This window comes from Camelus dromedarius, chromosome 1 (genome assembly GCF_036321535.1).
Source record: "Camelus dromedarius isolate mCamDro1 chromosome 1, mCamDro1.pat, whole genome shotgun sequence".
Taxonomy (NCBI): Eukaryota; Metazoa; Chordata; class Mammalia; order Artiodactyla; family Camelidae; genus Camelus; species Camelus dromedarius.
The window spans coordinates 82,435,766-82,449,404 of record NC_087436.1 but is presented as its reverse complement, the minus strand read 5'-3'; the positions used below and the strand labels follow the sequence as shown (position 1 = coordinate 82,449,404).

Here is a 13,639-nt window from a genome sequence, read left to right as displayed (position 1 = left end):
CCTCTTGGCATTGCCTTTGCTGCATCCCATAAATTTTGTGTGATTGTGTTTTCATTTTCATTTGTCTCAAGATATTTTTTCATTTCAACTTTGATTTCATCATTGACCCATTGGTTTTTTAATAGCATGTTGTTTAATCTCCATGCTTTCCTTTTTTTCTCCTTTGTTTCTCTGTAGTTGATTTCTAGTTTCATGGCATTGTGGTCAGTAAAGATGCTTGAGATAATTTCTATCTTCTTAAAATTGTTGAGGCTTCTTTTGTGCCCAAGTACATGATCAACCCTAGAAAATGTTCCATGTGCACTTGAAAAGAATGTATATCCTATTTTGGGGGGGGGGGGGTGTAATGCTCTGAAAATATCCACCAAATCTAATTTTTCTATTGTATTATTTAATTTCTCTGTTGTCTTATTTATTTTCTGTCTGTAAGATATGTCTAGTGATGTTAATGTGGTGTTAAAGTCTGACAATTATTGTATTCCCATCAATATCCCCCTTTATCTTTGTTAGTAATTGTTTTATGTACTTAGGTGCTCCTATATTGGGTGCATATATATTAATGAGTGTAATATCCTCATCTTGTATTACTCCTTTAATCATTATAAAATGTCCTTCTTTATCTTTCTTTATGGCCTTTGTTTTAAAGTCTATTTTGTCTGAAATCAGTACTGCTACACCTGCTTTTTTTGACTTTTCCATTTTCATGGAATATCCTTTTCCATCCTTTCACTCTCAATGTATATGTGTCCTTCTCCCTAAAGTGGGTCTCTTGTATGCAGCATATTGAAGATTCTTGCTTTATTATCCAGTCTGCCACTCTGTGTCTTTTGATTGGAGCATTTAGTCCATTAACATTTACAGTAATTAATGATAGATGTGTGTTTATTGCCATTTTGAACTTATTTTTGCAATTGATTTGGTATTTCCTCTTTGTTTCTTTCTTCTTCCTTTTGTGATTTGGTAATTTTCCTTTGTATTATCTTGGATTTTCTTTAGTTTTTGTGACTCACTTGTAAGTTTTTGGCTTGTGGTAACCCTTTTTTATAAGTCTGTTAACCCATTACTATAACTGTTTGTATTAAACAGATAGTAGTATAAACTCAAACCCATCCTACCAAGAACAAAAAATTTTTGAAAAGAAAAAAAATAATCTGTATTTTCTTGCTTCCCTCTCCCACTCTTAATGATTTAGATGTCTTCTTTTACAATTTTGTGTTTATTCTATTTGTAATTCATAATAGTTATGAGTTATGAGTTTCCATTTATGAGTTTCCAGTTATGAGTTTCTCATTTTTGTAGCATCCTGCTTCTTTTCTATTTAGAGTAGACCTTTCAATATTTCTTTTAGCATGATTTTAGTGTTGCTAAACTCTTTTAGATTTGCTTGTCTGTGAAATTCTTTCTCTCTCCTTCTATTCTAAAGAATAGCCTTGCTGGATAGAGTATCCTAGGCCGCATCTTTTTTTCATTCAGGACTTTGAATATATCTTGCCACTCCCTTCTGACCTGTAGTGTTTGTGTAGAGAAATCTGCTGAGAGCCTTATGGGGGTTCCCTTGTAACTCACTCTTTGTTTTTCTCTTGCTGCCTTTAGGATCATTTCTTTATCCTTGACTGTGGCCATCCTGATTATGATATGTCTTGGTGTGGGTCTGTTTGGGTTCTTCCTGTTTGGGACCCTCTGAGCCTCCTGTACTTGGATATCTGATTCCTTCTTTAGATTTGGGAAGTATTCAGTCCTGATTTCTTCCAATACCTTTTCAATCCCCTTTGTTCTTTCTTCCTCTTCTGGAACCCCTATTATGCGTAGATTGGCACGCTTTATATTATCCCATAGGTCCCTTATATTGATTTCATTGTTTTTTGTTTTTCTCTCAGCTGTTCTGATTGGGTACTTTCTGTTGTCCTGTCTTCTAGGTCACTTAGCTGTTCCTCTACATTGTCTAGCCTGCTGTGTATAGCCTTTTGATTAGTTCTCATTTCAGCCAATGAGTTTACCAATTCTAGTTGGCTCTTCTTTATAGCTTCAATTTCATTTTTGACATATTTTATATCTCTAAACACTATCTCTTTTAGTTCCTTCAGTACTTTGATCACTCCTATTTTGAAATATTGATCTAGTAGGCCATCAATGTGTATTTCATTGATCATGCTTTCAGGGGATTTCTCTTGCTCTTTTAATTGGGAGTGGTTCCTCTGCTTCTTCTTATTGCTCATATCTCTCTGGCACTGTGGCTTAAGGAGTATCAGTTATCTATTGTGGTCCTTAAGGAGTTTATTTATTTATCTACCTAAAGCCTATGCAGGAATAAAACTTAAAAAAAAGAGAGAGAGAATTTTAAAAGAATGGAGAAAAAAAGTTTGAAAACAGTATATAATCAATAATAGAAGAGCAAGTTGAAGCAGAATAGCAATTGAGTTGAGATGTCTTTTAAAACCCTTAAAAAAAGAGAAAAGATCAGAAAGCAATATTTAAAACTTGTGTATAATCAATAACAGAAGATCAAAACCAAGAGAAATAAAAATGAAATGAGGTGGATTTTTTTAAATAATAATAATAAAAAGATCTTAAAAGAAAATTTTAAGAGGGATTAAAACTGTAGACATATACAATTGTTTAAAAAGTAAAGATTAAAAAGGTAATAAAAGTAGAACAGATTAAAAACAAGATTAAAACAAAAAAAAATGGGGGGTGTGTTCTCCTGGAGACTGTGCACACTTAATGATTTTATTGAGAAGTCTTTCTGTCTTCGCCATTTTGTGAACTCAGCTTGCTGTTTCCAGAGACCCTCCTTTGGCGCCCTCCACCATGCTGCTCCCAGTGCCTGTCAGCAAGCGGATCACACCCCCTCCCAACACTGGGTCAGGTGCTGTGCTCCATCTCAGTGGGCGGGCGGGTCACTCTCCTTCCCAATGCCACAGTCAGACGCTGCGCTCAGGTGAGGTAGGCGGGTCAATTGCGCCCCCTCCCAGCACCAAGGTCAGGTGCTGCACTCCTGCATGGAAGGCAGTGGCCACCCGCCATCTCCCAGTCCTGATTGCTCCGATCGCTCCACTGCTCTGTGCAGCTGCCTGCTCTACCTCTGGTGGTGCTTCGTAGGCGGCCCCAGGGAAGACAGCAGAACAGCCCCACCCCTGCTTCATGCCAAAACTCAGCTCCTTGTTTGTCTTGGTGGTGCAAGTTCCCTGAGGTACCAGGACAGAAAGATCCTATCTGCCTCAGGCTGTAAACAAGTCTCAGTCCTGCCTGGAAGGATGGGGGCCCCCAGGTGCGGATTCAGGTCTTGGCCCCGCCCCCACCCAGGCGCTGTGCACAGGAGCATATGGCGGCTGTGGCTGCGCTCCACCTCTGTTCTCCCGAGAAGCACCAGTAATGGCGCCGTGGGTCTGAGGCAACAAAGGCTATGGTGCCCCTCCCCCCAGGGCACACCAGCCATGTTGCTTTGCTTTTTTTTTTTTTTTTTTTTCATTAATTTATGGGGGGCCCAGGTTGTTCTGCTCTGTATCCCCTCCCAGCCACAGCGCACAGCACCCTGCAGTCCCCCGGGGGTACCTCAGTGCAGCTGCCCCAGTCCTCCAGCAGCCTGTCCCAGCCCCCAGCTCATGTCTCCAGGCTGGGTGTTGCAGGGACCCTTTGTGCCTGTTTAACTTAGTTCTGTCGGTCAAGGGGTGCTCCATACAGATCTGAGCCTCTGAGGTTCCACCTCTGTCCCGCTGGTCTCTCCATTGGAGATGGGGATATTCAGCAAACGAGTGCTAGTCCTCCTTTGCCGCTCCCTCCCTGCAGGCCTGGTCCCGCACTGTTTTGCTTTTTCTTCTTTTTTCCTTTTCTCCTACCAGATTTGTGGCATCTTTGTCTTTTGAAAAGGGCGATGTTCTGTTGGAGTTAAGCAGGTGCTCTGGTTGGCTGGGTAGGTCCGTGGATGTGAATTTTGGTGTATCTGTGGGAGAGGGTGAGCTATGATCATCCTTCTACTCCGCCATCTTGGCCCCTTCTCCCCCCGTAATTTTCTTAAACCTCTTAAGAATGCTTTGCTTAGAGAGATCAAGTAACTTGCCCATATTTAGAAGAACTGAGATTCAGCCCAAAATTTTCTTTTTTACACAGAGGACAGCCTTTCTGAAAGAAGAAAACTGAACCAACATCTAAATCTCTGATTCAATATAGTTTGTATCATATTAATGTTGGAACTTAAATTCTCTTTTAGATGTAGTTTATTGGTTATTATATTTATACATCTAACACATTGCAAAGAAACTGCAATGTGTGAGTTGTAATGCAGAATAATACAAGTTTATTGGAATTAAGGATAATCAGGTGCTACAAGTAATTTTTTGACAGCTAAGAGTTATTTTTATTAAATAAATTTGGATGTCAAGAGATCACCTTATTAAAAGCATTTACTGAAAGCCTACTAAATACCAGGTACCCTACTAGGTCTAAATATCTTCTATAAATTACTTCTAATCTTTCATCCAGGAGGACAAGATTTGGGCCCATCATAGTTTGCCTACCCTATTCTAATCCTTATATCCATTCTGCAAGATAAATCATACTATGCTCATTTTATGGACAAAGAAACTGGAACTTGGAGAATTTAAGAAAATTACCCAAGGTCACACTGTCCCAGAGTGACAGATCAGAATTCCTACCTAGGTCTCTGACTTCAAATGCCCTTCTATTCCTAGCTTTGTTTTTTAATAGAAATTTTAAATTGAATTTTTTTCCTAAGAATCATTATTTTTAATGTATATTAAATACTTCATTGGAAGTAGCTTTATTGAATTCCTGATAATGCATGATGATTATAATCAAAACTTAAGTAATATGGAGAAAAGCCCCTTCAAAATTGCTACTCTTCCAGAGATCACTTTATTGAAAAATTAGATCTCCAGTTAAAGCTTTCTAATTTAAGAGGCTATACTTCTTAATGATTTCTTCTTCTGGTACATGGAAACATACATACTATTCTATAAGCTGCCTTTTTGACTTAACAATGTGCTGCTGTCAACTTTCTGTGCTGATGTATAAAGAGCTTACTTTACTTACCTTACTCTTAGCTTTTTTCTTACCTTATTCTTTTTGTTCACCTAACAATCCTTGGATATACATCTTGTCTATCGATGGACATTTAAATCTCAAATCTTTAATTATTGTAACAAACGCATATCCTTGTTTATGTGTGCATGTATACATATATGTATTACATGTTTATATATTCATATATGTGTACACATGTACATGTATATATGTGTGTGTGTATCTTTGTGCACTTTTCTGACTATTTTATTATAATTTTTTAAATGAATTATTGGATCAAAGGAATTTATTTACTTTTGATAGATTTATTAGATTGCCCTCCAGAAGAATTGTCCTAATTTATCCTCCCCCCAACAGGGTATAAAGTGTCCATTCCTCTCACCTTTGCCAGCTTTGGATATTAGCATATTTTTAATCTTTACCAACATGACAGGAAAAAACCAGTACTTCTATGTTATAGTAGTATATTTTTGATTATTAGAAAGGCTCACAATCATCTTTTTATTTAATAAGTCCTATTATCTTCTATATTCCACTCTGCTCACACAAATCAGACTGCATGCATACAAGAGCTTATAAAAATCAAGTTAAGGAAGTTCCTTTGTGTTTCTAGGTTGTTGAGTGATTTTTTTTTTTCTCATTAAAGGGTATTAGATTTTGTTAAATGATTTTTCTGTGTGTATGGTGATGATCTTTTGCTTCATTCTATTAATATGGTATAGTACATTCATTGATTTTTATATGGTGAACCACCTTGCATTCCTGGAATAAATCTCACTTGGCCATGGTATATAATCCTTTTAGTTTGATGCTGGATTTGATTTGATGGTATTTCATTGATGACATGTGCATCTATATGCATAAGAGATATTGGTATATAGTTTTCTAGTGATATCTTTGGCTCCAGTAACAGGGTAATTCTGGCCTCATAGAATGAGTTGGGAAGAATTCTCTCCTCTTCTGTTTTTTGAAAGACTTTGAGAAGGACTGGTGTTAATTCTTTATATGTCGGGTAGAGCTCATCATGAAGCCCTCTAATCCTGGGCTTTTCTTTGCTGGGATTTTTTTGATTACTAATTCAATCTTTTGTTAAAGGTATACTCAGGTTTTTTTATTTCTGCTTGAGTCAGTTTTGGTACTTTGTGTGTTCCTAGGAATTTGTACATTTTGTTTAGGTTATTTAATTTTTGGCATATAATTGTTCACAGTATTCTTTTATAGTCCTTTTTATTTCTGTAAGGTTGGTAGTAGGAACTCAGTAATGAATTCACTTTTATTCTTGATTGTAATAGTTTGTCTTCTCTCTTTTCTTGATCAGTTCTAGCAAAAAAATTGTCAATTTTGTTGATCTTTTCAAGGAGTCAACTTTTGGTTTCACTGAGTTTTTTGAAATGACTTTATTGTGGTATAATTTCTATACAGTAAACTACACATATTTCAAATGTACAATTTGATGAATTTTGATAGATGTATATACCTATGAAAACACTACCACAATCAAGATACCTAACATTTCCATCATTCCCCAAGAGTCATTGATTCTTTCTATTGTCTTCTATTCTTTCATTTATCTCTGCTTTAATCTCTATTATTTCCTTTATTTTGTTTGCTTTAGGTTTAGTTTTTTTTTTCTAGATTCTTAAGGTGAAAGTTAGGTTATTGATTTGAAATCTTTCTTCTTTTTTAATGTAGGTGTTTATAGCTATAAATTCCCTCTGAACACTGCTCTTGCTGTGTCCAATAAATTTTGGTATGCTTTGTTTTTTAGTTCATCTTAAAATACTCTCTAATTTCCTATGATTTCTTCTTTGTCCCATTGGTTGATTTCCACATATTTGTGAATTTTCCACAGTATGTTACCGATTTCTTTTTTATTGAAATATAGTTCATGTACAATATTATGTTAGTTTCAGGTATACTACATAGTGATTTGATATTTACATACTTAATGAAATGATCACCACGATAAATCGAGTAACCATCTGTCCCCACACAGTTATTACAGTATTATTGACCATATTCCTTATGCTATATAATACATCCTGTGGCTTATTTATTTTATAACTGGAGGTTTGTACCTCTTTATCCCCTTCACCTATTTTGTCCCTTCCCCTTCCCCCCACCTCCCCTCTGGCAACCACTCATTTGTTCTCTGTGTGAGTTTGTTTTTGTTTTGTTTTGTTTATTTGTTTGTTTTGTTTTTTAGATTCCACATATAAGTGAGATAATATGATATTTGTCTTTCTCTGTCCGACTTATTTCACTTAACATAATACTCTCTAGATCCATCCATGTTGTTGCAAATGGCAAGATTTCTTTTTTTAAAGGCTGAGTAATATTCTGCTGTATAAATATATATCTTCTTTATTTACTCATATATTAATGGACATTTAGGTTACTTCCATATCTTGGCTATTGTAAATAATGCTGCAATGACCTTTGGTGTGCACTGTTACCAATTTCTAATTTCATTTCACTATGGTCAGAGACCATACTTTATATGATTTCAGTATTTTTACATTTAATGAGGTTTGTTTTGTGGTCTAACATAAGATCTGTCCTGGAGAATGTTTATTGTGCCCTTCAGAGGAATATGTATTCTATTGTTGTTGGGTGAAGTGTTCTATAGGTACTGTTAGTTTGGTTAATTTATACTGTTGTTCAAGTTTTCTATTTCCTTGTTGATTTTCTGTTTAGCTGTTCAGTTCATTGTTGAAAGTGGGATTAATGTCTCCAGCTCTTTTTTTTAAACTATCCATATTTCTCTTCAATTCTGTCATTTTTTTGCTTCATGTATTTTGGGGCTTTATTATTAGGTATATGAGCAATTTTTAGTTAAATGCTTTGCCCTTAAATAAGTTATCTTTTTCTTTTCTATTAGTGATACAAACAATGCACTATAATCTGAATTTATTAGATTAAGAATAATTGGATGTTCTGAATCATCCTTTTAAAATGTCTACTCTCCAATATGTACTTTACATAAGAAAATTTATTTTCTCTAAAAATTTAGTTGTGTGTTTGCTACAGAAAGCTATTAGTTTTCATTGGCTAGTACCATAAAAAAGAAAATGTTATATAAGAAGGTGACAAGTAACATCAGTATACTATAACTGTATAAATATTTGTATGTGTATTTCCCATTTAACCACAATGTTACCAGTAGAGTACTGAAGCCACCTTATGTTCATTCAGTGATGCCATATTGGCAGCTTGAATTGCCATATTGGGAGTATTTATACCATAGAAACTGGAAAACGCTACTAAACTGGTAATTCTGTCCCCTGGAGAGCCAGTTGATACACATTTACCAGCATACCACTGCATTACCTCCATTTTTCAGATTAAACACAAAAACAAAAACCTGAGCTTTGATGAGTGAAAATATCATTCCCCAAATTATTCAGCTACTTAAGTGGTAAAATTAGATAATCAAACACAGTCCTTCTACCTGAAAATATTCTTTCTCCTTAAGTATTCTTATAATCACACATACATTCTTCTTCTCCACCCCAACAGATTGGCTGAAAGTGTTTTTGGATAGTTTCTACAAAATCCGTTATCAACATTTATTTAATAGGATTTGCAACTCTTATTAATGTAAATTATCAGGGAAAATATTTCTGTGTACTGGCATTTTAATGATTAAAGATTAAAATTTTTTTCTATGAAGCAATTGAAGCCTTTTGGTCTTCTTAATATCATGATATTGGACAACCATTAAATTTAACAAAAATTCTTCTGACAGAGGCTAAGACCTTAGGCAAAGAGATCAAATAACTTAGAAAAGTTTGCTCAGTGCAACACCATTTTATTGGTAGGGATGGAACATGGGAATATTGAGGTCTGGTAGCAATATGCCAGAAAGTAACTTTCCCTCTGAACACTGTTCAAGGCACAAGCATTCTTCAGTTTCTAGAGTCATCCTCCTTGGTCCCCATTACCTGCCTATCCCACAGGCTAAAGGACTGCTTAGTCTTCAAGCTTCTATTACCTTTCATTTTGCCTCCATTGGGCCAAAAGCCATTACTTTCATTATTACATTGCCTCTCCTGTCACCTCTGCAAGCTTTTCATATGTAATACTATTGCATCTGGGTCCTGGGGTGAACACAGTTTTCTAACAAATGACTGACCTATGCTGAGAATGAAAGATTATGTTATATATATTTTAGGTTCTGCTCTCCTCCATGTATACAATTATCTTGCCCACTTTTAAGTACAATACTACACTTTTCAGTTGTCCCAGTTTTACTTTACTGCATATTTTTCTTTCTGAATGAACTATTCTGTATTTGTTCCTAAAGAACCTCATCCCATTATTTTTGTCTCAGTTCTCTTAAACTATTCACACACATTTAAAATCTGCCTCTCCAAAATGTTAGTCTCCCATACAATTTGGTGACATTAGCAAGTTTCATGAGTAAATTTAATTATTTATCTTTCTTTCGAAGTCATTAATAAAATGTTAAAAAAAAAAAAAAAAACAGGACTAACTCTTTTGTAACTCTATCCTAAATGCACTTATTCTAGCGCTCAGAGAACAAAGGTCACTTTTTAGGGACCACCTCTTACTCAGTAATGCATAATACCAGGGTGATTACACAGTAAAGATGTAAAATGGAACAAAGTAACAAAGCTAAAAATTAAATCAAGACCTAATAAATATAAGGGTTCCATATGGAGATCAAGGACTTAGAGCTGAGCATACCCCTGTATTTTAAGTCCTCTGATACTTTAGAAATTATACACTTAATATAATAATAAAACTTGCATAATGGTATCTGACTTCTTTCTGAAGACTTCTAAGGATTTAAAAGTGATTTGTCAGTCCTAATCTAGCTAAATTATTTTCGAGTCTTAATAAATGGTTTTGTTTTGCTATTATTATTAATGTGAAAACAGCTACCATCTTTGAGTCCCTGTGATAGGCTAGATGCTTCAAGTCAGTTATGCTATGGTAATTTAACTCACTTGTTTTGCACCAAACCAAAGCTGAAGCCTCCGTGAAATGTTTCATTTCTGAAGACTGCTTCTGATTTCAGTTTGGGACCCACTCTGGAACCTGAGGAAGTGGTAAACAAGCTGATAGATGGGATCCTGACTGAGCAGAAAATGATCTTTGTTCCATCTTCTTTAAGTTTTTTTTCAGTGTTAGAAAAGTAAGTGACAGTTATGTTTGTCAGCATTACACATGAAGATTATCTATTACATGTTTTAATTCAGATTTAAAGTCAGTCATTTGATAAAGTACAATTAAATGGAATTAAGTTAATAAAAGTAATAGGCTTAAGGAATCCATCCATTTTTAAAACCACATTTGTTAATAATTCAAACAAGATTGGTATAGCAAATGGGGAAAGAAATTAAATAATTTCCACAAGTTTTAAGTGTTTTTTTTTTTTTTTAAGAAAGAAATTTATACATTTCTGGAAGTTTTGTCTTATAAATGAATGAATAGGAAGGAGGATAGTTTTTAATCATTATTACATAATGGAATTATGGGACAGTGATATTGGAGGAGACCATAGTTAGGTTTTAGATAGTCATTTAAATATACAACAGATAATCATTGAGCTCTTTGCAAAGTCATCCTGAAGCATAAGAATTGCTACATAATCTCTTATAATTTTAGAGACCTTTAAGCCTTGCTCCTTCAAATGTGGTCCATGGATGAGCAGCATCACCATCACCTGGGAGTTTATTGGAAATATAGAATCTCCTGATCTCCTGAATCAGAATTTGCATTTTAATAAGACCCACAGGTGATTTGTATGGACATTCAAATTTGAGAAGCATTTTTTTGGAGCAGTAACTCCCAACTTTGGTGCCCACTAGAACTTACCTGGGAGTTTTTAAAATGCTAATTAATGCCTGAGACCTACTCCCCAAGATTCTGATTTAATTGGTCTAGAGTGTGGCTTGGTCTCTAAGAGATACAACTTTCTCTGTGATTCTAACATACAGCCAAGATTGGAAACCACTCTTTTAAAGAATGCATAACACATTGCCCCATTACTCTTCTGGGAAAGTTGTGTGGCAATGACACTGGTCAGGTAATAGGGGAAAGTGAGGAGGTGCCTTAGGTCAGGGGGGAAAAAATAGCCTGTTGCTCTCTTGCTGCCTGCCTGTCCCTAGAGTCAGACTTCCCCAGCATGGATCCTTTAGGAAGTCAGTTAAAAATAATAGGTTTAGATAGTAAAGCTCAAGGATCTTCTTGGAAAATAAATGAGTTAAAACCTGCAAAGTGTTTCCCATTATGCTTGTCCCATTATGTAAGTGTTCAGTGATCATGGTCTTTAGAATGTAACTTTCTGAGGGAAGGAATTTTGTCTGGTTTTCATCACTACATCTCCCGAGCTTTGAAGAGTTGATGGACACAGAGGAGGCACCAAAATGTTTGATGATTAAAGTTTCCCCAGACTTTTATCACAGATGAATCTGTGTTTTTGTGATTTGCTATGTGGACATGGATGAGTTATCTAACTTCTTTGAAGCTCAGTTTCTTCATCTGTTATATGGAGACAACAGGACTTTATAGGCCTGTGAGAGATAAATAAAATGCATTTAAAATATTCAGCATACTATAAGTAATAAATGCTATATACCAGAATTATTATTATAATTATCACTATTATTAATATTGCCCTGATTTTTCTCTGAATATGAATGTTTGCTGCTCAGTTTCTAAACCTTATTTTAATGCCATCTAAGCAGATGTCTGTACATATTTATACAAGTTTACATACTCTGTTCAGTTTCTCTCAGACTCATTGGAATGTGACAAGTTCCTCAATATACTTAAGGATGGGGTAGGGAGATAAAAATTAACCTACTGTGTGTCCATCACCATAAAATTAAGGCATTTTATATTAACACATTGATTAGTCATAAGAACACTGTGGGGGTAAGTGTTAATTCTTTCATTTACATGTAAGAAATTTAAACTCAAAAGTTAAATAATTTGTTCAGCATTATGCTCAAAAACCAAGTGTATTTTCTGCATTTTCTTTCAGCAATTCTGTGTCCCTAGTCTTTTAATGGAACATTTTAATAGTTTCTGGATTATAAAGTATAAAATTAGTTCCTATTCTTACTTTCTCTCTAGGGTCAGGTTTCTTTTTTTTTAAGCCGTTTAGTACCTGAACTATTCAGTTCTATACACCTTGTCTCTTAGATCTTTTGAAAAGTATTCAAGTATATTTATTTTGAAGACTAAATCTTTCAGGTCACTCCTACCCTAAAGAAGGTTAAACTTTCCTTTTCCTTTTGAAAAGGAAATGGATTTCACTGGAAAGAACATATAGTGGTGACTCAGAGTTAAAGTTCTTAATCTTATTTAAGATGAACATGGACATGATACTTGATAAATATAAGTATTTTTAAAGATATTTTACAAATGCACTTAATATTACTTTCCTAATTATTTCATGTTATCTTTCTTTTAGGACCCTTCCTGAGCGTTTCCTGGCAATTTTAAGACGAAAGATCAATATTAGGTTTGATGCAGTTGTTGGATATAAAATTAAAAAACAATAAGTCCTTCGTTTTTTTTTAAAAATGATTTACCAGGTTTAAGTTGATTTCATATAATATTAACCAGAATTTTAATGTTTGGACTTCTGCTTTTCCTAATTATCATTTTTTTAAATACCACCTTTTGAGGCTCCAGCAGGTTCTAATTTCATATAATACACAGAACTATCTTAGGAACTGATCTTATGGAAAGTGGAGGAAAAGAAAGAGTTTTACATTAATTTCCAAGATTTTGTAGCTCATCTAAAGGCTTTGCAAAGTTTATACTATAGATGTTTAAGATAATTTTTATTTTTAATCACTTAAATTTTATATAATTTGTATTTCCTTTTCATGAAGGACTATATCTAGTGGCATTTCATAGTGAATTTCACATGATGTAAGAAATATTGCTCAAACATTTCACCCTACACATTACTACTCTGCTTCCTGAGAAATACCTCACATTCCAATGCCAGACATTTCAGCACAAGGAAACTGGAGATGGACACATGTTGCGAGTATAAAGGCATCATTGAGATTTGAGGCAGAGAATTGGGAGAATGTACACATAAGTGGCAATAATAATAAATGGATCAAATTTAAACTTTTGGTGTTTCTATCTTTTTGTTTTGAACAGAACATAGCTTAACCTTCAAATTAAAGGAAAATAGATTATGTAATCAAGGTCTGCTTTTCTTTTTCTCTTTTTAGTATCTGGAAGTCTGTTTAAGGAAGGTTATACTATAGATTCTATAACATAAGGAAATTTCATCTGAAGGTATCATTTCGACAATACATTTCTCCCTCTTTCCCATCAGCTAACCTCATCTGATACAGAGAATCAAAACACAATTGCTGTTAACCAAATTCTGCATTTAGTTGAGGTAAGTATATATCTGAGTCCCAAAATGCCTGCTTTCCAAAACATCATTATATTTGAATAAAGTAGCACAGAGTCCTCTCCATACTTTAGCTTTGCTAGAGTACCTGCAAGTCACCACAGAGCTTATAGGTGTCCTGGACCCTACCATGTTAGCAGAGAATGACATTAGCAGGTGGAGAGTCAGTTATAGTCATCTTCT

The 13,639-nt window shown here is 34.7% G+C and overlaps 1 protein-coding gene across 1 annotated transcript in view; it reads left to right on the top strand.

Moving 5' to 3' along the window:
- Positions 1-13,161, top strand: part of HSD17B11 (hydroxysteroid 17-beta dehydrogenase 11) — a 33,913-nt gene extending 20,752 nt beyond the window's left edge. Inside the window, exons 6-7 of the mRNA XM_010983116.3 lie at positions 10,085-10,201; positions 12,488-13,161. Of these exons, the coding sequence (XP_010981418.1) occupies positions 10,085-10,201; positions 12,488-12,578 (208 nt within the window). The 3' untranslated portion in view covers positions 12,579-13,161. The remainder of the gene's footprint in view (positions 1-10,084; positions 10,202-12,487) is intronic.
- The last annotated feature ends 478 nt before the right edge of the window (positions 13,162-13,639 follow it).